Genomic DNA, 25,364 nt, shown 5'->3' on the forward strand with positions numbered 1-25,364 from the left:
GTGTTAATTATTTACTGCAGGGTATTCCAGATGCTATTCCTTGTTACTGTGTTGTGTAAACAAGGATGATTAAAATTAAATATGATTGCATATTAAAAAGAAACAGTCACTCCATGAAAGATTATCTAAAACACAATACACATTTTTATTATATTTAAATACATAGTAATAGTAATAATTTCTCTAGGTAAAAGGTTTCTAAATTATTTTACATTTCATACAGATACATTTCAGTGTTTAGAGTAGCAAAACTCTGTAAATATATTGTCTTATGTATATACAGTATATATATATATATATCATGGTAATATGACAAGAATTACAAAGAAAAGGGTCAATTAAGAGGTGACGGTGACAGAACAGTGAACAAGTTTCCCTTGGCCCTGCGGTCCATGTTTTATCTCCATGACGACTCTCGGGATGTCAGGACTGCAAGACACACACAAAATAAGTTGGGGATGATGACCCCTTTGTTTGGAAAAAAAAAAACACTTTTCTGCTAAGACAGAGCAGGAGAGAGATCTGGCTCAGTTAAGATACGCACACATGCCTATGAGAAACACAAGCTGACAAACAAGACCAGTTACCGGGTCCTTTAACCCTGTAGAGGTTGCGGACTTATATGACTGAAGTCTTGTCATCAAAGAGTGGCATTCCAGGACAGAATTGGTTTTGAGAATGTTTCTATACCAAGCACCGATCATCGCTAAAGCAAAGAGCCAGTTGTGTAATCCCACAAAGAAAACACCACACTGCAGACGGTAAGGAGAAAGTGCACACTCAAACACACGTCACTTTGACCTGTCAGCACAATACAAAGACATATAATGAAATGCTAAGTGCTATGATACAGTAAATATTGGTTTAAGTGGTTTGAATGGTCAATTGTGGATTACAGTATAGGAGACAGTCAAAGCACTGAAAACAACAGCATCCCTTATTTGCTTGATGTTTGTTATTAGGACTTAGGTAAGTAAGCTCACCCTAAATCTACGGTACAGTGAGGCTCAATGCAAGTTATGACAGGTCAAATGTTAGGTGTGATGACAGCAAAAAAAAAAGAACCAGATGCATTCATCCCAATGGAGGAAAAGAAAAAAATACTGTAACAAACCGCGGCACACAGGAAGAGAATGGGACAGTGCAATACTTTTTTTTTTTTTTTTTTTTTTTTTTTTTGCAGAGCCCTCCATGAAAGGCTCTTGCTCTTTGGAAAGTCAAGCATCACCAAAGTACAAGGCATTGTATAGATACAACCCCCACCCTCACATATAAATCGTATCCATACATAAAAGGCAAACAGAAATGACACTGGTCTCATGTCTTTCCATGTCACAGTATTAAAAAACAAGCGCTACAATCAGAATGTCTGCTACAGTCATTCCCGGAGCAATCGATGTGTTACATGGAGATACAGTGAAAAGCAGCTGTCGGCAGACGATTGTTGACTTGAGGGTGGGTAGGCCACTCTGTATTACAGAGGGGTGTGGAGGGGGGATTAGGAGCAAGTTCCCAGATGCATTAAAGTATCACAAAAGCAGCTACTGTTAGTCCATAAGCAAACAGTGAGAGAGGAGGAGGAGGGCGGGAAGTAGAGGCAACATGAAAGGACAGATAGACCCAGTATATTAAAGAACGCAGGAATACGTGAGAAGATGGGAGGAGGAATGCGGAAGGTTAAATCACCAGTAAAAAAAAAAAAAGTTAGGGATACAGATCAGCAGGAGACTGAGAGTTAGGCGCAGAGGAGAGGTCTTTCAGCCATTAAAGGTAGAGCACGGGGAAGCAGCTGAGAAGTAGCAGGGACCTCCACCATACAGATGCTTCCACTACCCCAACACCAGAAACTGCAGCTTTTAGCTTTAAACCCAATCAAGCTGGGGGGTAGAGAGTATGGGACCAGGGGACGGGCAGGGCAGGAGAGGAGCAGAACAGGATGGAACTTGAGGAAGCAGCAGGGGAAGGGGGGGGGGGGTCTCACACATACACACCCTCAGGGTTGAGACTGGACACTAGAGGGTTTTGCAGGTTGCGTGGATGTCCCAGGAACTGTTTGGCGGTGGGACGAGGCGGGGATTCCACCGGGGTTACACTGCGGCCTGAGAGAGAGAAAGAAATACGCTTAGAGGGTGAACTATCACTCTTTAACAGCCTGGTATGCAATGTTGAGTAAGAGCTTTGACGTCTATTTTTGTTTTTGTTCCCATACTTCCGTTCCTGTATCCATCTTGCAGAAGATGTGCAAGTTCTAACTGCTCTAGTTGCTCCTGAAGCTCTGTGCGTGAGTGGGTGTGCGCTGGCAGGACACCTGTCTGCTGAATAAACTGCTGCAGGTTACACTGCCTCAGCTCCTTATTCAGCTCCTCCAGCTCCTCCTGTTTGGCCTGAGATGGAAAAGAACATGGGTGAGGGAGGAAAACAGAGGACAATTGAGAGCTCAGATCAGTCACCGCTGACTCACTGAATTCTGACACCTTGTTTGCTTGTAAAGAAGTGGGGGCTCAGCATATGAAAATTGGATTCCTAAAGCCTTTAGATCACATTACTATTCATGTCATTTCCAAGTGTCCTTTCACCACAAGGGGGCAGCAGAGTCTGCAAGTGCGGTCTCAAAGTACTTGTAGTCACCATCACACCATTAAGCTACAATGAATCATCCAAGTTGCACAACTACCATCAGCAGTTTTCTGATTCCATCACATTCCAGCAGCCAGGGGCATACTTATGGATGGATACATAACAATGCTCATTTGCCTGCTGCATTTCCAGGCTCCCTTATCTGACCACATGCCACGGGGTAAGATATTTATCAGCTCCAATTATCGAAAAGGTGGGAGTTCAGAGATCTTCCATCGAGACCGTGGCATCACCTTTGTGCCCACAAATTAAACTTGGATGCAGACAAACAGGCCAGTCAATCAGCCTTAATCGACTATCCATTTGTGTTTAAATCAATGTGTCTGCACGCAGCTCGCAAAGCAGCAGGAGTATGCTATGCCCTCATCCCTAGAGTGTGTGTGTGTGTGTGTGTGTTGTGTATACACATGTAATTGATGTTGGACTGGGGCAGTCTGCTGAGGCAGTTCACACCTGCAGGCCTGCCTCCATTATCCTAATGATAGGAATGCTGTGCTCATCACCACCTACACTTAAACACTCGGCTGGCAGCCTCGACCGAGCAGCTCACTGATGACTGACACTGCCAGACATCAACCCCTCCCCAGTGCTATGGACTGAGCTTTATTACACTGTATCATGCTACCAGTGTTAACATGTTATTTACAAGGAAGAAAAAGAATCTTATTTCCCTCAGACAATTACCACCTGGGTGGCAAACTGCCTCTGTGGTTACTTTTGGATTATGAACACTTGCAGTACTATTGGTTACATGTTATGACATGATGGTTAATATTGTGCTGGTATGTATTTTTTTTTTTTTTAAAAAACAAAAGCCTAACACCTCTGTTCTGTAGCAGCTTGCTTTCTATATAATTGGCAAATTGATCATGACACACAGTCCCTCTCTGTCCCATCAACCAAGCACTAACTCTGCCGGGTTCACCCTCACATCCCCACGAGGACAACTGACTGAAAAGCAAATGAGCTTATCATTATGTTTTAATCCGTTTTGCAGCTTTGCTATTACTTGGAGTGCAGTGGATTGAGAATGGGACATGATGGTCTTTGCTTACGAAGTCCCTGGCCTGCAAAGGTTTTCACAGTGTGCAAAACATTCAAAACACCATCCAAACGACAATTAAAGAGACATTTCATTTTCTTCAGTCACCTGACTAGAACTACTCTGCATCAGCTCCATCAATCGGATACCCGCGTGTCAGGTTTCGTTTGGAATATGAGGAAACTCGTAAAAGTTTCACTTCAAACTGGGTTAGGCTTTTATTGATACAGCTGCATCTATGACAACCACCAAAAGTAAACAAACAATGACAATACAAACTATGTTAAGTTCAGGCTGAGTAGATCCAACGAAAGGGGCTTTTGTTCCACCAATCAGTCCTCTTTAATCTTTTTTTTTTGCCATACACAGGGTACAAGAGGATATCTGTCAGTGTAATATAAACACCATTGGCAACCAACATGCATACAAAACGATACCCGTCAAACCAGTTCAGCTAGACTGTAAATAGTTCATCAGACAATAAAACATTTTCATACAAAGTCAGATATGAGTATACAGAATTATTGATATATATTTATATCAAAATGGCACAATAAATCATGTTTTCTTTTTAATGAGTATTCCCTTTTATGAGTGTCTCTGCACTGTTGTGTGTCTGCTGCAGTGTGCAGGTAGGAGAGGGATACAGGTTTACAGTATGGCTAAAAGAGGGTCTGTGCTACACCCCTCAAATGGCAACACTGATGTGGATTTACAGCCCTCTCTCCAGAACCGTGACCTCTCTCCTTACCTGCAGCAGAGACTCTGCCTTCCCCAGAGCCTTGTCAGTCTCAGATAGCTGCTCCTCCAGCTCTGTCCCCTGCCTCTCCTGGATCTGGAGCTCTTCCTTCACGGTGTCGAGGGACTCCTCGGGCCCGCTGGCTCTCCCTTCTGCCTGGCTCTCCCGCTGGATCTCTTGCTCCAGCTGAGCAGAGCGTACCGAGAACTCGTGGAGCCGCCGCCCGCACTCGTCGAGCTTGGCGTGGAGCTCCCCCAGCTTCCTCCTCATTCCTCTCTCTTTCTCCACCTCCACTTGGAGCTCCTCCTCCCAGTACTCCTCATGGGCAAGCTCGGCCTGGTTCCTCCGCATCACTTGCTCCAGAGTGTCCATCTCTTCCTGCAAACGAGCATCAGAGACCGGGGAGGGACAGGGAGATGGGTAGGGACGATCCCAGGCCTGTGAGTCCCTCTCTAGGGCTTCTAGCTGGGTCTCGATGGCCCTTAGTCTCTCCTGTTGCTGAAGAACTTTCCTAAAGACCTCTTCTTTGGACGGGCCTATGGGTGGTGAAGGAGAGGGAGATGGCACATGAGGGGAAACAGGGCTTGGAGAAGGGGAGGGAGAGGCTCTCTGTTCTGGAGAGTCCCGTGGAGACCTCTTAAACTGTTTGGCTTTGGTTCTAGGAGAGCTGGATGGCCCCAGGTTAAAGGTGAGTGCTTTCTTAGGCTGGCTGCGTTTTGAAGGTTCTGGCTCAGGATGCTTGGGCAGCGGGAGGGGAGTTGGTCTGTCTTGTTTTGAGCCAGGTCCATCACTGCTGCTGGGGCCAGTGCGGCGGAGAAAGAACTGAACTTCACTGCCATGTTGGCCTAACTTAGCCAGAGACTCCAGTGGCCTCTCTGTGGCCAACAGCTGCCTCTCTGTATCCCTAAGACGCTGGATCAGAACATAACGGCCTGTCTGACCTGGGGACAGAGACAGACAGACACAGCGTGAATGCAAATGAACATTTGTATGTCAAAACAACACAAATTATGATTATTTTTTTCTGAAAAATTGCATTACATATTAGTCAAATCTGTCTATGAGGCACTTGTGAAAGACCTTTTTCTCCTTCAGCGTAATTAAAGCAGTGGGTTTGACTCCTCCTACTGGTTCTATGCAAGTAATTCCATGTGAACAAATGACATCAGACACATTATGATGCTGATACCTCTAAATCTCTGCCTCTGAGGATCGGAATAAAAGGCTGCTGTGCAAGACTCGCACAACATGTAGAAAATGTTCAAATAAATTGAAGTTTCCACAAGGACCTTGAAATTAGGACAAACCCTCCCTTATGACTTGGCAGGCAGCTCACTCATAGAAGGAGGAGAGTGCTAAATCTGGGGTTATGTTGTTTAATGCTGCTGCGTCGTATGGTTTGAATAAAACTGGAGGATACAGGGACAGAGAGTGGGCTCAAATCAAAACTGTGCCCCCCCCCCCCCCCCCCGTGATTCGGCAGAGAACTCAATTTGGGTTAGCGGAGAGTGAAAAGGTGAGTGCAGAACAGGGTTGCTGCAACCCTGGCATGTGCAAGTACTCTTGTTTTGCCTGCATCAAATTCTCATTGCGGGGCTGTTATCTAATCACTTAAGGCCTTTAGATAAACTGTCAAGCAGACGAGTGAGGTGCCAAGCAACAACAGCTTGGGAGCTGGTATCGCAAAACGATGACACAATGATTCCAGAGCTCAAGATACTCACCGATGGCCTGAGCCAGGGCGATGACCACATCCTGGCAGGACGTCTCCTCGGATAAGCCGCATACCACCCGCACCACTCCGTCCACCCACACTTTAAGCTCCATCTGGGACCGGTGCAGGGCGGGGTGTAGGGTTAAGATGGTCTTCAAAACAGATCACTTAAGCTTGGCTTGTCTCGGGTCAACGCTGCATGGCACTGGCTCTGTAAGAGATGAACAGCAGAGATAGAGAGGTCAGAGGAGTGCTGATGTTATTTCATTAATCCGGAAATTTCACTTCTGGGTTGGAAGAAAGGACTTCTGTGGGCGTAGAAACAAAGCAACATCACCTGTGATCTAACAGAGTTGTAGATCATGATGTAATCTTACCCCCACATATTACACAACTTGTTGCTAACCTAAACAAAGCTGGAAGCAGTCATACATGGCACCTTGCCTTTTCAGTCAAGTTGCTGAAAATACCAGTGCCTACGCCAAAACAGTTCTGACGTCAAAAATGTGCTGTGCTGAGTGAGAGCATCATTGAATTGTAAATTTCAACACTCGCAGCCGACGGGTAGAGCAGTGTAGCATTTTGTAAAGTTCCTAGTGGTTAGTTAAGAGCCGCAGCAGTATCTTGTGGACCTGGGAGCATAAATGCCAATCTGTAACCCAATTAAACGCTCTGCTGCCCTCCTTCAAAGCCGTTATGATAGCTTACTGCCGAGGGGAACGGACAGGGAAAGTGGAGCAACTCAAGTGTGTCTATGTTTGGGAGTGTGTGTGTGTGTGTGTGTGTGTGTGCGTTTGTGTGGGGAGAAATACATAGAAACATGGCGGGAGAGATAGAACAAGTGTGTGTGTGTATTTGTGTCCCTCAGCTCGATCCACCTCAGCAGGACCAGAACTGGGTCTCATCAGACTTCAGAGAGCAGATCAGCAGGTAGCCTAATACACGTCTGGGTGGCAGGTTTAACCTAAATGAATATCATTATGTTGAGTCCCTCACTCTGTCTGTCTGTACTTTTACAGCTAAGCTTCAAAACAAGGTAATAAAATACCGCAGTGCTCATAAAAAGTGAAACACCTCAGGCGGTGGTAGGATTATCTGTAGAACTTGGCACAGCAAATGAAACTTTGTAGCCTAGGTGGGTAAAAGACAACTCTTCACCCGCAGTCAGACAGATGGTGTTCTCTTTCTGTCTGTCTCTCCGGTTCTCAATGGGAGGTGTTTAATACTGAGCCCCACCATTATCTTGCCCCTCATTCAGTCCCTGGCTCTGCTCCGCTGGCTGCCTATAGGGAGCTGCTTTGGAGGAATGCACTGACTTCATCTGCCAGCCGGAAGAATTCCTGCTTTTCTTTACAAAGCCCTTCCCCCTTCTCCTCTGACCTGACTGCACCCCCCCACCACCACTACTTCATCGCTGTTTGGACGCCAAACACAAACTCTGCTGGGGAGCAACAGCCCTATCTGATATGGCAACAGCACCAACATGACACCACATAAGGAGGGAGTGACGGCACAGCTCAGAGAACTGAACCCGCAGGACGAGCTCACAGGAAATGGGGGGGTGGGAAGGTAGAAATTCTTCAGATCCAAGCAAGGTGATTTCATCTGGAGAGAAACTTGATATGAAAAGGGAGTGCTTATCAACATCAAAACACCGTGAAATTTCAACACAGCAGAGATGTCAGTGTTTTCCTTTCTGAGGGCACAAAGTGTCCTGTGATGCAATACATAATTAAGCCTAACTGGTTGAGTCACAGAGTAAGCAGAGAGCCATTCACTTCAGCTGGGATGCTTTAGAGGCAAAAAGGAAGAAACATTCTGAAATACTGAAGTCTGCACTGGAATGCTACCTTACAAGCCAGAACCTCTGTGTAAAAGTGACTTCATACCTTGTGACTAACCTAAAATGAATCGTTTATGAAGTTCAAATAGAGGTCGAACTCTTGACACAACACATGCCTGCATGAACAGAAAAATGAGATCCTGCCCATCTGGACTTGGTGTAAATTTACATGCAAACAAATATATAGACAGTTCCTAACCTGAAGGTTTCTGTCCAAGTTTTGTATGTACCGTAACAATCTCATTAAATTAGTACACAAACACGCAAATATCTCCCAGCTGAGAATGTCACTCTGCCGTGATGCTAATTCTTGTCCCTCCTGGCTGTTGAAATGTGATAATCTGCACTAACAGGAAACAAACAGGCCTGTGAGTCTCAGGTTGCCATCTATTCTCTTCTGTCGCAGGCGCAACAGCACTGAGAACCAGACATCCGGCTGACCCAGCTCATTTTCTCAGCACAGCTCGGGAGTCCTGTGTCAGTTCTGACTGAAGTACAGACACAGGAGAGGTGCCTTTGCATTGTTTGTGAAAGGTGGGCTCAGAATCACAAGGCACACCATTGACATGGACGCAGAACGAAACAGATACTGTTCAAAGTATTGCAAAAGCCATACAGTCTGTCAGTCAATACATGCACCATCCAGAGAGGAGGAAGAGTCGACTGCACAATGTTTGGTTTTCAGAGTCAATATGCAAATTCTGTGGACAACCACAGGCTGTAGACATCTTTGCGCATGTTCGGCGTCACTGTGCGCACACGCCCATTCTAATCCAAACCTCACAATTTTACCCACACGTAAACACTTCACACCTCCAAACCCCACCCCTTAATGCTCAGGTCACCCTCCCCCTTGACATTCTCATCTCCCACTTCAACTTTCACCCCTGCCCCACCCACCCAAACAACACAGGCCAACACAGTTTCAGTTGAAACTCCGAGCTCACGTGTTTTCTCAAAAGGAAGAAATCAAGAAAATGTACCGTCACTTTGGAGGTAATCAACAAAGTGAAGCAATCAAAAATCTCCCACTCCAGGCTACGACACAAACTCATCCATATCCGCAAGAGAAAAAAAAAGCCACTCGAGGGGCTTTGTCTGCTGAATTGAATAAAGAAATCAGACTAGTCATACTGTATGATGAAAGGGGGAGAAAGAGAAACAGTGAGGAGCACAGACAGTCAGCAGATGAGAACAGGGGAGAGTAAATTTGGGAGAAAAAAAGCTGGCAGATAGACAGATAAAGAGAAAGAGTGGCAGAGAAATGAGCAGTGATTGGAGCCATGTGCCTCTCTCCCCTTCTCATCATCACTCACCAAACCAGCTAACCGGCTTTGCGTCTTTCATCACCCCGTCTGTCCCTCTGTCTGTCTCCCTTCAATAACAGCTTCCCCGAGCTCCTCTGTGAATTCGACTCAAGGCAGAAGTGGTTAGCATCACAGCCCCGCAGACACACTGGGGCATGATTCGGCTCGTCTGTGTGCCACTCTTGTGTGAGCAACAGTGTCGGGCTGTGAATTGACGGGACCTTTTTGGACAAGCCGGGCACAAAGAAGCCTCCTTATGCCATAACCTACTGCCGTTTACTTGACATAAATGACAGCGCACAAGGCTTGAAAATAAACATCTGTTGACTTGGAGAATTTTTCCTATTGGAGGTCGACTTTCTGATATGATTGCATTTCTTCACAATTCAAATATAGACACATGACATCTGATTGAGATAAGAATACATGGGAAACACCTACTCTCTGCTTATTTTTGTCCTCCTTACAAAAACTGGAAAAAAAAAATGCACAAGCACAAATGCACAAGTATTCACGCAGCTGGACAGACACACCCTTAACCCTGAACTTCCTTCACAAAGGTCTGAACAATTATTTTCTGTGAGTCACAAGCTGCATTGAGAAAGATGCAGAAAAGAGTAAAGCTTATCAGGAAAATTCCATGCAAGCTTAATAAAGTACTGTAGCTTCTCAACACCTGAGCCCTTAGGCTACATGAAGAGTATGCTCAGTGGGTGTGTAATGTATGAGTATGTATGCGTATGTGTGTGCACGCGACACAACACTTTGTTATGCTAGTGCAATGGTCAAGGGTTGGGTATGCATGTGTTCATGTACAAGCTTGCAAGTGTGTGTGCGCGAGCAGACATGCCATTTAAGCCTATCTTTATGAGAGGTTGCTCCAGCTCACAGCAATTACTGTGCTATCTCTGCAGCAACACACGTCTGAGGAACAATGGCAGGAGTAAAGGGCAGAGTGTACACATCACACACTGCCTCAGATCTGAACAACAGATGGATACATACACACACTCAAATACAACAAGTGTAAACAAACAGCAATCCCTATCAGTATCAGCAGAGAAAAGGAGACCCCTGGCCCGGGCTGGGTAACATGCACATAATAAGTTAGACAGTGCTGTTAGGAGGACAATGAACAGTGCAGGGAGAAGCTGTGCCACTCTGCTCCAGGTTGGCAGGGACACGCAGACACTCAAAGAGCCAGTAACACGCTGGCACCGAGCAGCCTGGTCTCATCTGTACTGCAGAGATGCTATTGTTGTCCTGGTTCCACACTCAGCAGACAGCGTTGCCTCTTTTGTGGCCTCTGGCATCGCTGGGTCGTCTGCCATGCCGCGCCACGCCAGCTTTTTACTGCCATTCTGCTGTGTCCACATGTTACCACTGATAAAACTAATAAAAGGCAAACAGACACTTTCTTTCTTCCCTCCTGCTTTGCATTCTTTATTCCTCCTCCTCCTCCTCCTCCTCCTCCGTCATCCAGTGTTTCAGTCTACCAAGTAAGCGCAGTTATGTGCTCAAAGGCCGATGAGACCAAAAACACACCGAAAAAAAGTCCACAACGTGCCCATAGTTGAGAGCAGCACAATAATTATTCATAATGGTAGAAAATCATACTTTTGCTTTGGCAATTAGAGCCTGCTCTCTGTGGAAATCTTGTGTTGAATCACACGGGTATTCAAGTCACTTCTTCATTACAGAGCAAAGAAAATGCTAGCCTGCACACTAGCTGTAAAACACACACACACACACACACACACACACACATAATAACTAGAAATAAACTGTACATCTTTCAACCATCTAATATTTCACAAAACACCTATGCAAAAGCTTAAATTTAGACAGGTATCCAGGTGGTGCTGGGAGAAACTGAGTGAATAAAGAGCCATCATCATCATTATTAACAATGAGCAAGCTTTTACAAATACAGCCAAAGGGCTATGAAAAGCTTCCTCACAAAGCTTATAGATTTTTTGCTTTGTTGCTTCTCTTCTTCTCTTTGCACCTGGTTTTCATTCAAATTTGAAATAAAATTGTTTCTATCTTTGTTTATTTTGGCAAACTCTCCAGTATTTTCAACAAGTATTGCTAAAAAAAGTATTCCTTAATTAAGATCTAATTTCAAAAGATCAGAAGTCTTGCAAAAAGTACGAAACATCTGTGCAAGCTAGAACAAACTTTTAGTCACTTTCAGGTGGTATTTAGGGAGACGCTTCACATTACAGGCCTAGCCCTGCCTAATGCTTTTATCTGTTTATGATTGCATCTTATAAATTGATCTTCCAGATCTATGGCAAAGAAAGCAATGCTTTCTACATTCTCCAAGAGTCACCAGCAGCCCCCAGAACACCATAACTCCTACGCAGAATTAACAGCATTGCTCTAATGCCTGAGGTCAGGGAGCAGGGAGTCTTCCAATGAGCACATGAGGAAACTAGATCTATCTGAGGGCTTCTGTTGAGTGATATTAAAACTTAATAAATGTCCAATGTAGAAACACAGCTCGCACACGAGAAAAGCTGCTTTTATGGTATCTGACAAGGTAGTAAAATGTAAGAAGAATAAAAGTCATAGCTGGATGATATATTTTGTCTGGGAGGTGTTAACAAAACACCAGACAGCAGCCTGTTTACTTTGTAGCATGTGCACACACTTAGCTCTGCTTTTGAAAAGAAAACTGGGTTATGTGTGGTTTTCTTTGTACTGGCAGAACATTTAATTTGCATGTGGGCGTTAGTGTATTCTTATGTGTATTGGGACAGTGACTGTGATGCATCTTCTTCTTCCTCACAGCAGAGAGCCGGGCTGCAGCAGGCTCTCCCGACACGCTGCTTGTTAATTAGACTGAACGGTTGCCTGGTTTCCTGCTAACGGAGCTTCACTGAAGCTTCAACGCACCTGATGAATAATGCATTTTTTCACAGCACATTAATTTGGCAAATATTTCTTGGAACAAAGTCCAAATGCTTGTGACCAACTAGCTCTTTGAAAATAGCCCCCCCACCCCTCATCTGAATGTGTCTCTACTCTATTGACATGCTAATGACTCAGCGCAGAGGAATCAGCAACAGCACTAATAAGCTTTTGTCGTCATACTTGGATACAGGGATCTGTCGCCGCAGCCTTCAGCCTTCAGCCTTCTCCATTATAATGATTGGCTCGTCCAAGTGTGAAATCTCAATGAGAGAGTATCAACGATTCATTAACATGGGGGGACACCTCTGCCTCCGAATCAAGGGCGAATATGGCCAGCGTTACCTGGCATTTACAAAAGCAGGCTCTTCTCTCTCCACAAGTTCACAAGCTCAAAACTCAGCTGGAAAAATGTGGTTGTTCTACTATTTACTTCCGGATGCTCCTGCATGGTCACTGAATATAAAAGCCGTGTAATCCCTGTGCATGTAATTGATGACTGATGAGGGTTCAAAGGTTAAAGTCGATTACTCCTGTTGATCTGAAGCGGGCCTCGACACGGCCACTCAGAGTCTGGCCATCACCTGTGGTTGTCACTACCACTACAGTCATACTGTGTAAAACAGCACTTAGTGTGAAATCCCAGTCATCATGAATCACCAGCAGCACTCAACACAGACAGATGGTAGCCTGGCCTGAACCACAAGAGAGATGAAAAGGGAGAAGGTGTGAGGAAAAAGAATCTTTATTTAATCTCAATTCTTAAAAACGATTCTTAAAAAAAGTCTTGTATTTATTACTCTGCTTTGGAAACACAAAGAAACCCTGGCACACTTTTGAATTTCAATGAGACAATAGACTACACTCCCATGAGCATGTGGCCACAATAGTTTACACAGTCCAAACACTACTACATTATTCATCTCACCAAGTGAAAGACTTACTCATACCTGGTTTGGCGCTAGTCCTGCACTTGTTCACTTCAACCCAGGAAACCGAGTGGAGGCGAGCACATTAGAGATGAGGAATTTGCTCGTGCTGACTCATGGATCCGCCCACAGAGCCGGCAGCTAATGGTGAGAATGATAATGCAGGATTGCACATAGCCCGTGGAAGGCCAGGCAAAGCTGGCCTCCGCCGAGAGGCTCGGCTCAGGATGAGTGGTTTGGCTGCCTGCAGGCTGAGCCCTGTGAGCACAGGAGTTTTGTATTGTTGGGTGAGCCAGGGAAGAAGGCTCTCAGACTGCTGATGGGCACCCGTGTGTAATCATATACTCCCGACCTGACTCAGCAATGCTTGCGAGGGAAGGAGGACATTGCTCTGTTCCCAGCCAAACTCATACACGGTGCTAGGTAACACACACACTCATATAGGTTGTGTATATGCAGACACACGTAGACATATTCACTTATCACGCAGCCAAAATAATACGTTACACATGGCTGAAGCACAGACGGCAGACAGGCTGGCTCAAACTAAATGAGGACGCTTAATTTTGGTTTAAAGCAACATGTAACCGTAAAAAGTGAAGCCACTAATTTAAAAGGATGCAATTTTCACAGCATATGACTAGAAATTAGTAACCTTAAATTTACCAACACGAGCTATTTATAGTTTTTGGTTTTTTGCAGGTGCATGCGTGGGCGCTTCATTCTCACTTCCTGTGTGCATACATACACGTGTCATCAAGGAGTCAGGAATGCCTCGGCCTCCAGTGTCACAGGTTTGAAGCTAAACTCATTAGTAATTTAAAGGTCGCTTCCATGTCTGCTCATATCAATTATTCACTCCTATTTTTGGTCTTTTTTTGCCGTCTTATATTCTTGAAGCCTAAATCCAGGGTTTATTAGGACTAAAACCATGCAATCTCAATATTTCAAATCATTCAATCCTGCACAGAGGAGAAAAAACACTAGTCAATAAGTCAAACTAAGAAAGTGAATGTAATTTAATTCACTGCAACTCCTTGAACTGTGGAGGTATTGAAGGAAGGCTATTGTCAGTGACTGAGACTGGTGTTAGTCTTTCAAGTCTTTCATCATATTTTAATTCATGCAATCCATGATGCAATATACACTTGCCAGTCCCCATCTGAGCTGAAGGGAATATTGCCATTGGCATGCCCAAGGAAAAAAAAATCAATGTGTCGCTGCAAAGAGAAATGGCATAAGAGAGAGAGAGAGAGAGCTCAAAGCCTCACACGTACATCATCCACACACAGCTCAGTCTGTCACAACGCACGCTACAGAGTTCGGTCACCAGTAAGGGAGTTATCAATCCAGGACAGAGCAGGTGCACATTCCTCTCCAGGGTCGTAATGGTAATATTGCAACGAAAATATAAGACTTCAACAGAAAGAAAACACTGACCTGTCTGACGAATGTTTTCACAGATGAAAGTGAAGAATTCCACCCGGTTTCCTCCCAAGACATCTATCTGAGGTCATGAACATTACACGAGCAGTTCACAAACTACTACTATGGCTAATGCAATCCATTCACCGCTGGATTTGATTAGAATTGACTTTGAAATTGAAAGCCGGAGTTCCTGAGCTGCGACGTTCTTTGAGCAACTGCCAGGAAGTTTAAGAGAAAGCCACAGGCTGTGCAGATTAACATGTTACTCCACCGCTAAGGTCAGTCTGCCACACAAAACAAAACTCTTCTCGCACCCTCCTAATATTTACCCAGCATACCTAGCCCATGGAGAGAGAAAGAGGGATACAGGTTATGGAGCGAGAGAGGTCAAGAACTGGCATTTATGTGTGTGTGTGTGTGTGTGTGTGTGTAGACCTTCGGGTAACCTATCGCAGCACGACTGTGTAAAATCATGCTACCTAGAGATAAGATGTTATCTTTTCGTTACCGTAAAGGAGATTCATTCCACAAAAATGCTATTGTGTGTGCTAAGATATGGTCTTTACTGGGGGAGGGGGTTGTACAGGCAAGCACTATGGAATGTACAGTGTGTCACTATGAAACTATGAACACTGTTTTGACTTTAGTTACTAATAAAGTTTTTGTATTGTGGAACACAGTTAGCACCATTACAACCTTCATTGCTCACCTGTAGATACAGCATTTAGCTAACATAGTAAGAACTTTAAATATAACTTGAGCTGGGTATGAAGCTGCTTATTGGCTACAGTTGAAATTGAAATTAGTAAATGAGCAAACAAGACCAGACATCTTGATGCCAGCCTTTGGTACTTTAAATTCTTTGATTCATTCTGCTGCAGGTTAATTCAAGTCAGCACTGAGTATTAAGTTTTGATACCAAGCCCTGAATGTACCCATGTAAAATACACAAAAAGTAAAGGGTGGAATCTGTTTGTGTTGCATGTGGATCACAAGGCTTAGGGTGGGCCTCTCCATGGGCCTGATTTATAGTTTGATGGGGAGGTGTCGCACACACAACTCTCTCTCCCTGTCATTACTCTGAGGAGGAGTAACGATCGGGCCGTTCTGAGGAGGGCAGGGCGCAGATTTATAGACGATTCCCAGTATCCTAGGGAGCACCTTTGGGGACGGTATATCTGCCTGAGGTGCCCCTTCACTTCCAGAAAGCTGATTTTCAGCACTCTGACTCCAGATCACCAGGGTGATGTTTAGCATGGATACACATGCAGATACGGGCTGCTTAATACTGACAAGCCTGCTGCTGAGTTTACATACGAGAGATTGGTTGGCTACCCCCTGGGAACGGCAAAAAGGGAGGGGTGGGGGGGTGGGGGGTGAAGGAGAGGCTGGACAAAGACGAGTGTTTGTCATGGGCGGGGGGTATTCAACAACAGACAAGACAGACAGAAACAACAAGTCTGAAATATGTCAAAATAAAACTGACCAAACAGTGTTTATGGTTGGTGTTCAGAGGACAAGCGGAGGCCTTTCAACCTGGAGCAGTCCATGTTCCACATTTGAAGGGGTTCCAGCTTTTACTCATTTACAACTCAAGTAAATCTGCGTCTTATTAGAGCAGGGCCCAGGTCTGAGTCAAACATTGCATCTTAAAACCACAGAAAAGAGGGTAACCTGAAACTGACATTATGGCTTATCTGCTCATCTCTATGGATGAAAAAAGTATCTGCCTTGGTCTCTTTGTCACTGGGTTACGGAAAGCAAGGTAGTCTAGACTACACACTCAAGTGCATATTAAGTGGCTTCAAGAGTCACCTGTGAAAGATTGCGCTTTGAGTGTATTCAGTGGACATGCTACAGAACAGACAGCATATGTGTGTGTGTGTGTGTGGCAACTCACTGCATTTACACTAATACACTTGGAATCACAGTCACACTTAATTTCGTTCATTTTGTGTTGTTTGGCCAAAGCTTTTCCCAGGTGCTTTTGAAACCTGTTACCCAAATAAAAACTACAACACTAATCTTTCAAGCTGTCAAGTTCATGCTTCCACCTTATCTGGAATTTATTCTTTATCTTCAATCAAAACAAATTAGGTATTTAACATGATAACCACTAAAGCTTACTACTTATACTTCAAGTATCAGATTTTTGCCCAGCTCTACTGCAGATCTGCTCATCAGTGTGCATTTGTGCACCAGGAGCTGCCATGTGCATGTGCTTGTTTTGCTCTTAACGTGCTTGATCAAACACATCTACATTCAATGACAGGTCTAACTTCAAGCCTCTCGGCGTGAAGGATGAGCCTGTCAAATCCACCTGCCTCTCTCCTCTGCTGTCTGTTGATTTAGTAGCTCAGAGCCCCGTGGCAGACATTTTCTCTTTTCTTGCTGGCGTCTTGACCCCCCTCCTGGACCCGTCCAGGGGCCCTTGGCAGAGGCACCATGTTATTTACTGCCCAGAGAGCTCTGTGAGCACAGAGTCGACGCAGCACGGCTGGTTGAACAAGGGAGCAACCTGCTGCTCCCTTGCACACAAACACACATCCATGGTTGCTGCACAAGCACGCACACAGTCACATGACAGTCCCAAAGGGGTGGGGGGTTGGTTGGTTGGTTGGTTGGCAAGAGATGTTTACCACTCTACAATCACTACACACGGTAGAATTGAGAGCAATGGATGTAGAGACAAACAGAAACAGACGTCCATAACCCCAGCAACTAACCTGCCAGTACTTCAAAATAGTTAGGACAGAACAGGAAATGTGAAGCTACGGGTTTGACAACGTGACAAAGCAAACACGCATGAAGGCTGCAGGAAGTTAATTCTGACAGGACGTTCACTCAGGTGAACTTTACGGTCAGCTGGACTCGCTTGGGAACATGTCCCTGGGTGTTTCTCAGCTCTGTGAGGACATTCTGAGCATACCTGTGACCTGCACATGTTGGATAAATACAGAGAGATACAGGATGAGGACCCGCATGTCACTCTGTGGCCTAAACCTTTTCAAACTACTTCACCAACATTCCCTAAAAAGGGTTGACTGCAGACAAAAAAAAGTACAAAGCCTAACAATTGGCAACAAACCATTCCCTAAAGGGGAATATTTCTCGAGCCGCCAGCTGGGATCAAAAGACATATGCTTGTTTCTGATCAGTCCAGAAATTTCTGCGCAGTTTTACAACACATAAATGTGTTTTCAGGTGCTCCTAAAAACCTACATGTCTTAAGATCTAAAAGCGGGACTGCAGTGAAATTCTTTCTCCAAATCCCCTCCTTCCTCTCTGTAATTATAGCCTCCCAGCTGACAAACTACAGGTCTGCTGTGTTTGTCTTTGCCTGTCTCAGATATAACAGGTGAAGTAAGGCCTGTGTGTGCTGGGCTGGATGCCAGTCTCTTACTGGTTCTGCTACCCAAGTACACACTACCCTTCCTGGTACAACACAAAACACCTGGGGAATGATGGAGGGAGAGTCCCATTTTTTTTAAAAAATGTACTGTCTGGAAAATTTTATCGGAAGGAGGATATTTTCCTCGCATCACCGAGAACCTGAGTACAACATGCTACACAAGAAAAACTGAATGTTCCCCTTTTACGAAATCCTGCGAGGAAAAAGTTTGCTGTAGTAAACTTGGTGAGGATGATTTATTTAGGGGAGTAGAGATGATTTGATGAATTGAAAACTGGGTTGACTTTGGATTGGAAATAGGGGTGCGAGGGAGGATGAGGGAGCGGGGTGTGAGGGATGTGAATGTGATGCGAGGAGGACTGGATCAATCTTTTATCACTGCAGTGTGCTTTCATCCCTAATGGATCCGACATGAGCAGAGCACAGCACTACCTTCCGTCACATTGCACAGGCAAGGGGGAAAGGACGCACGGAAAGAACAAGAGGGAGCAAGAGAGGTGGAGACAGCAACACATGGGGAGCAAAGGCAGCTACAGAGAGAGAGAGAGAGAGAGAGAGAGAGAGAGAGAGAGAGAGAGAGAGGAGAACCACGTTCCCAAAAATAATCACAACCCCAAACATGCAAACATATTATTTCACAGACGTGCTGTTATGGTGTTTCCAATTACCTCTGGCCCTGAAAGCATCTGCAGGAGTTGGGGAAACACTCCTGATAAGGACTGTGAGAAATTAAGTCATCACAGCATGAAGAATGACTTTGAAAAATTCCCATCAAGAATCCCAAGAGATATCTCACTGTGCCTGGGCGGACTTGCTTTCCTTGCCATGCGAGCTGAGTGAGACAGACAGACACACTGACAGAGACAAAGACAGACAGACAGACAGACAGATGATTCTAGAGGAGGAAGGGAGTCCATCTGCGTATTCAAGCAGCGAAAAGAGCAGTAAAAATAACATTGCAGAGAACAAGGCACGATGACTCTCAGAGGACACTCTGCTCTCTCCATGCTAAACAGGCTCATTCATGTGATAGAAAATAAGAAAAGATCTAGGCAGCGAGGGAGACACAAAGGGAAGGAGAGAGAAAAGAAGTGCTAACTAAACAAGGCTGTGAAGAAAGTTGAAAGTTTTATAATGCGTTCCGGCTACTGGCAGCCCCATCATTATCCCGCTGTCTGGTTTTCGCTTTAGATGGAATATGCATAGTACTTAAAAAAGAGGGGACATTTACCAGTGCATTATATCATCACTTCTCTGGTCTATCCATCAGTGAATTGAGGCAAACACGGTCGACTTCCTACATGTTACTGGTTGAAGATAATAAATGGACTGATTTCTCAAGGAGCTTGTGGTATGCAGAGTGCACCTGGTACAGTTAAACAAGCAAAGGTCAATTAGGATTAAGACATTTAAACCAGGGTATCAAGTGCAGGTACACATGATTGAAAAAGAAAACTGCTGAAAAAATTTAATTAGAACCAAAAAAGAGAATAAATTTGCAGGTGCCAAGTTAAAGCTATGATATGTACTTGAGTCAAACTTGTCCATTTGGTTCCTTCCCTTACAACCATCTATCATACTGACGTTATCTCTCTGGAACCAAGTTCAATGTGTGCAACACACAAACAGAGATAACACATGAAGTATAACTGTGCAACTCCCACAGTCGGTCAGAAAAAATAATCACCTCCCGTGGGGCAGCCGGTGTGAGGGTGGGGTGGTGGGGGGTTTTCCAATCGATGGCCCTGATTGGACAACAAATACAGCCTGCTAATGAGCTCCGAGTTCCACTATCTGACACTTACCACGCTGGGAAATGTTAAATAAGATGCTAGCCTTGCATAATGATGAGTCAGTGTTTAAATAGGCTTAGATTGGTTTGGTGCATTAGACTTGCACAGTGCTAGGGTTTTGAGATGTGTAGCACGTTAACAGTTAAATAAAGTGGGAACAGGCAGCGGGTGAACTCTGCCTGTGCCCTCCATAAATTAATCTTTAATCCTGCAGTGGTAAAAGGAGCAGCCGGTGTGCCAGGAGATCTGTGTAAGAGATAGCCTGCGCTTGCCTTCTAACAGAGTACATGTTTTTGCACCAAAAATGCACATGAAGGCCGGCTCTGAGTCACATAGGGGAGTACACAGATCACGGAGAAAACACACAAAGAAGTTAAAAAAAAGTTTCACCCAAACAGGTTTGAGTCCTTTTGTCTCATACAGGAATACTTGGGTGGCGGGTCTAGTGTCAACAGGTACATGTGAAGACACAGCTCACCTCCCCGAAGACGTGACACTAGATTGCTTTTGTTTCTCTAACACTCTCTCTAACACAAGCTCACACTTATTAATGACGATAGCTCTCTTTACATACATGCTGGAACGTAGCGAAAGACAAGATTTCCTGACTTCAGGGAAACTTCCCCACACTGATATTCAAACAGGCAAGGACACATTCAAACGATCTCTGAAAGAAGCCCTTACACTCACCGAGTGAGAGGATCTTCTCCTTCTCTTCAGTGCCTTTAATTTCCTCTGTCTGTTTTTTTTCCCTCTCCCGTCTCTCTTCCTCACTCGCAGGGGAAATCCTTCACTTCTGACAGAGCAGCAGAGCCGGTTGTGTGGCTGGTGTGCAAGACAGCCAGTAAGCGTCAGTGTATGTGTGTGTGTCTGAGGAGCGTGCGAGGAGTGTGCGAGTCCGCCGGAGGTCAGGGGCTAGTCAGATGTGGTCACGGCAGGCGAGTTAAAGGATGTCGCGACTTCTCCTTCGCTCTATCTAGCTGCCTTCTCCTCGTCTTGCTGCCTCAGGAATGCACTTCTCCTGGGTGTCCTCGCCACAGCCGAGATCTGAGAGACTGCTGGAGTTCTCTCGCTCTCTCTCTCTTGCTCTCTCTGTCTACACCCCTCCTCCTTCTCTCTGTGTCTCTCACCCACACAGAAACACACCCTCCCCGTCACTCTTCTTTCTCACTCGCTCTCTCTCTCTCTCTCTCTTTCTTTCTCCCCACCCTTTCTCGCTCTGCTGACAGATCTGGTACCTCCCCCCTTTTCAGGTAGTTGAAAGCGTGTTTTCGGCTTTGTCGTTCTCTCTCCGTATCAGTTTTCTTCACTTATTCTCAGTGCATTCTACATTCTCCAGTGACACAAAGGACTGCTTGTAAGAAAACTCAAGGATAAGGGCAAAATAAACTTGAAACTATTTGCATGCATGTGTATTTACAATCCACTGTTTGTATGATCTGTAACCTGCAGCATTAGACATCCTGCCTCTGGCCTCCAGTCACATGAACAGCTGATTACACAAATGAGGCCGTCAGGTGATTTTCTTTTCCTTTTCCTGGAATGAGGTCATAGTCCAGCAGACCAGGTGCAATTGCGGAGTGTGCGTGTGCGTCTGTGTTTGACTTAGACAACGCCCTGTGGGAAAATGAGGGAACGGAGCAACCCAAATCTGACCACTCTGGACTAGAGAGCAACTCATGCACATAATAAAAGCCTTATCAATTATAGAAACTGCTCAGACACTCATTAATGAAACAGTGCCACAATCCTTGAATGGTGTTCATGTCTCCACAGCCCCCCCCCCCCCCCCCCACACACACACACACACGCACACACACACAGAGCTAAGACATGCGTGACCAATGGGTCAGGCAGAATATGTGAGAGCCCCTCAGCATGAGATGGTTCCCCCACCCTCTATCTTCACATCTCGCTCAGATTTAAATTTGAACCATTAGAAACCGTCTTCATTTCTCCTTTACCACCCCCGCCCCAAAACCTGAACTAAAAACTCGACATGATACCAAGCGGACATCCTAAATGTAAATAAAAGTGGAAGTCAGACTGTAGTTTGTTCTCATGACATCCTAAAAAAAGAGAAGCATTTAGATCTGGATACATTGTAGAGTACAAATCTGCTGATATATCAGTGGATATTCCTCTTTTACATAGACAAATGCCGTTGGTAAGGATGCCTTAAGTTCGTTTCTTATGACCAAGCTATGTACTGAGACAGACATTTTACAGCTATAAAACTACACTTGTCAGTGCTCTCTCTGGTGGATAAACTATAAAAACAGTGTTTCTAAACTACCTCAGGCATACCTCTGAGATTCCTGTTCTGCAATTTCTTGTTAGCTATCAGCCCATACAGCGATAAGGTAATATCTGCCAACATATCAGTTGGGTTCTATTGTTTTACATCTCTTTCTGGTCAATTTGTGATTTTTTCTGCAAACTGTTTGCTCGTTTTCCAACAATAAATAATAAATACTGGAACAAATACTTGACACCAACTGTGTGAGAATTCTCTGACAAGTAGGTTCAGATAGGGAATTTCAAAAGTTTCAGAAACAGTCTTTCAAAAGAGAACAAGATTTCACCGGTGGCTTTACAGAATAGTAAAAAAGAACATTTTACTTCCTACTGCATAAAACCATTGTAGTTACAGAACGCAGATGCTGTGAGTCAGCAGCAGCAGGTCACCGACAATACCAGCTTCAGCCATGTGTTTACTTTGCCTTTATCAGATTGTATTCAGAACAGACTAATGAGGACATGCAGTCACAGCACCTAATAACCAGTGTGCACATTGTATAAAGCAGATCTTCCAAAAATAGATGTCTTAGATTAATTGCATTAATTCGATGAATTAAATCATGCAAACAAAAGACCACGGTGACGAACGCTGTAGCTTTTAGCCAGCTGAGTCACAGAGGCCCGCAGAGGGTCGCTTCACATCTATGTGAACTCTTTCACTGTTCTGTCTATAAAGAAAAAAGCTTTTGGCACATCTAAGAGCTGTGTTGTCTGACAAATCACTTAAACCACACTCTAGGAGAAAAGTACAGAGGAGAGTCTCCTGAGACATTGCTTAGGTACCAGTGGCCACAGCGAGAAAAGGCTGAGGTGCCAAGGAGGAGTGATATTTTAAAAGCAGCAGACAAGTAAGTACACTTTATGGATCCTGACAGTCTATTACCCTTCAGCGGGATCATGCGCTTGTCCATCGTCAGACCCGCACCAACTTCATTTAAGGGTTTTTTTTTTTTTTTTGGTAAGACATGACTGGGCAAAGGTTAACAGGCGGTGAGTCCTCCTTATTGGTTTGCGTCTGAGGACAGAAAGACAGCAGGGCTGAAATCAGAGTGGTGGGTGAGGTTATTGTAATGTGATGTGAAGGATTATCAGTCCAGAGCCCCGCAGACCTCGCTGACACCTTCCAGACATTCCTCAGGGCACCTCCCACTGCTGTGCCTCTCTCATCCCACCCTCCCCTGTCAAACCCCACATATCATCCCCTCTTCTTCTACGTGACTCAAACATTCTTGCAGCCCCCTTCCTTCCTCCTCCCCCAACCCTCCCTCTGCATTCAGCAAAGACGCTAAAGAAAACAAAGATGGGGCCTAAAAAGCTTAAAAACCACCACTTTCAGAGGAAATCCTTCCCCATTTCGTACTTATTTACCAATTATGTTCATGGCACAAAAGCTGAAAATGCACTCCGCTCAATAGTCTACACAGTTATTTGACTGCTTTCAATCACCACCTACGACTAAGTTAATACTCAACAAGTGATAGTAGGTGTAAATCTGCCTAAAGAGTGGCTAGCCAGCCGTAACTCAGCTCAGGGGAGACAAGAAGATGGCTCTCAGGCTGAGAAATAGACTGGGTGGATCTGGCAGCGGTTCAATAGGTTCTGTGGAGGGGAGCAGAGAGTGGGGAATACATGCTGATAGTGTCTTTGTTGGCCGTTATTCACAGAGCATGAATAGCATTAAGTTGCTTTTACGGCTCGCTCCTTCCCATCTTCCCCGTTGGAACCCCCACCCCCTCCTCCCTCCCTGTTTATTCAGCCTTTCACTAAAAACAGTGTTCAACAGGTGGACAACAGGTCGGTCAAGACTAAAGCCTGGGTGGTGAATGGAATGAGAGCAGAGTACGACAGGTCTATTTTCAGAAGCCAAAACAAGTTACAGAATCCTGAACTTTTGTTGACATCGGCGAGCAATATAAGGTAGTAGTGCTCTGTTTGTGCCAAACACGCCTAAGTATAGGATTGCTGTCTCATTATGGTCAGGCCGATGCTGTTGCTCCAGTAGTGTAGCTATGCCTTGTGTATCATTATGACAGGCGAGAAGGCTTTCGCCAGTGAAGGTAATTGTACTGTTGAGACATAAATATAGCACATCCCACACCAGGAACAGACAAAGACTTTTGTTTTCTTCCCAGAAACGTGGCTCAGAAGATGATTCATGTTTTGGAAGCAAACACATGTCACTATATCATCCCTTTACAAGTAACAACAGCTGTATTGAAAATGCATTGCCAAGGTGAATCTGAGGACGAGATGACAGGGGAGTACAAAGTGAAAATGACAAGAAGGGAGCTTCAATTGGATCAACATATACGCTGCTGGTAAACAAACTTTGTATTCCTACAAACACAGGATACAAAAGAGGCCAGAAAAAATATTTCTCTCTCTGTGAACACTCCTTTCAGGTCAGACTAACGAAGCTCATAAGAGAATCTTGGATTGGCTTTTAGCAGCTTCCAAGTTGTCAGGACTTTGGCCGCACTCCGGCACCCTTTCTCCCTCTTTATTCAGAACCAGTCCAGACTGGCTCAGGACTAAGTTACCACCATTCCAAAAAAAAAACACTGCTACCTTATGCTGCATTTTTGGGGAGATATATGAACAGTTATTTTTAGAGGTGAAATAAACTTGGACCTAGATCATAAGCTGTGGCATTGTTGCTTTCAAGTGGTCCTGTTGGAAGTAGCTAACTAAAAACTGTCTCCTTCATCCCCTCTTGCTAAGCCAGTTTGTTTCCATCCTGCCTCTAGATGTATAGTTGCTCTCTGTCTCTTGAGATAAAGCTGTACCATTAGTGTCACACTGTGCTGCTTGGCGCTGTTCCTATCAGTAAATGGAAATAGGCTACAGACAGCCTGATTGATACAGGGACTGTCATTAAGCCCTCAACTTTTCTTCGTGCTGCATTTAATTGTATGGGATGTTGACAGTGAACCTAGCTGCCACTTTGACCTTATCATTTCTCTCAGTTAAGATGTTCTTGCCAGAGAACCCCCCTCCCCCAAAACCTCCATAAAAACCTCAGGATTTCTCAGGACAGAGAGAGAGCCTAACCCTGGTCGATGCACACCGTGTTCACAGAGAGAGCAAGAAAACAAAGACAAAAGAGAGAGAAAGGCAAGACAAAATATTGGCCTGCACAGGGGGCGGAACTGCTGATTTAGTGATGATCTCAGTAATAACAAAAGGGGGAGAGGGGGAGAGGGCGAGGGCACATGATGGACAGGAAATGCGGGTTAGAGACAGGGGAGCTATCAGGTGGGTGCAGGTCAGGGGTCGGAGGTGAACAAAAGCTTTGTAAGCCCC

General features: G+C 44.9%; 1 protein-coding gene across 5 annotated transcripts in view; it reads right to left on the reverse strand.

Moving 5' to 3' along the window:
• Positions 1-121: 121 nt before the first annotated feature.
• rassf7a (Ras association domain family member 7a) overlaps positions 122-25,364 on the reverse strand; it is a 33,239-nt gene continuing 7,996 nt past the window's right edge. For 2 of the 5 annotated variants that reach the window (XM_018664307.1, XM_018664310.1), the window contains exons 2-6: positions 6,143-6,343; positions 4,431-5,359; positions 2,210-2,384; positions 1,992-2,099; positions 122-429 (exon numbers count right to left, since the gene is read on the reverse strand). In XM_018664307.1, coding sequence (XP_018519823.1) covers positions 398-429; positions 1,992-2,099; positions 2,210-2,384; positions 4,431-5,359; positions 6,143-6,245 — 1,347 coding nt within the window. In that variant the 5' untranslated portion in view covers positions 6,246-6,343 and the 3' untranslated portion in view covers positions 122-397. Of the gene's footprint in view, positions 430-1,991; positions 2,100-2,209; positions 2,385-4,430; positions 5,360-6,142; positions 6,344-9,291; positions 9,312-13,148; positions 13,337-20,450; positions 20,914-25,364 lie in introns of those variants that run through there. The other 3 variants (XM_018664308.2, XM_051073456.1, XM_018664311.2) reach the window with 3 other exon arrangements.

Source organism: Lates calcarifer, linkage group LG10 (genome assembly GCF_001640805.2).
Source record: "Lates calcarifer isolate ASB-BC8 linkage group LG10, TLL_Latcal_v3, whole genome shotgun sequence".
NCBI classification, from domain to species: Eukaryota; Metazoa; Chordata; class Actinopteri; family Centropomidae; genus Lates; species Lates calcarifer.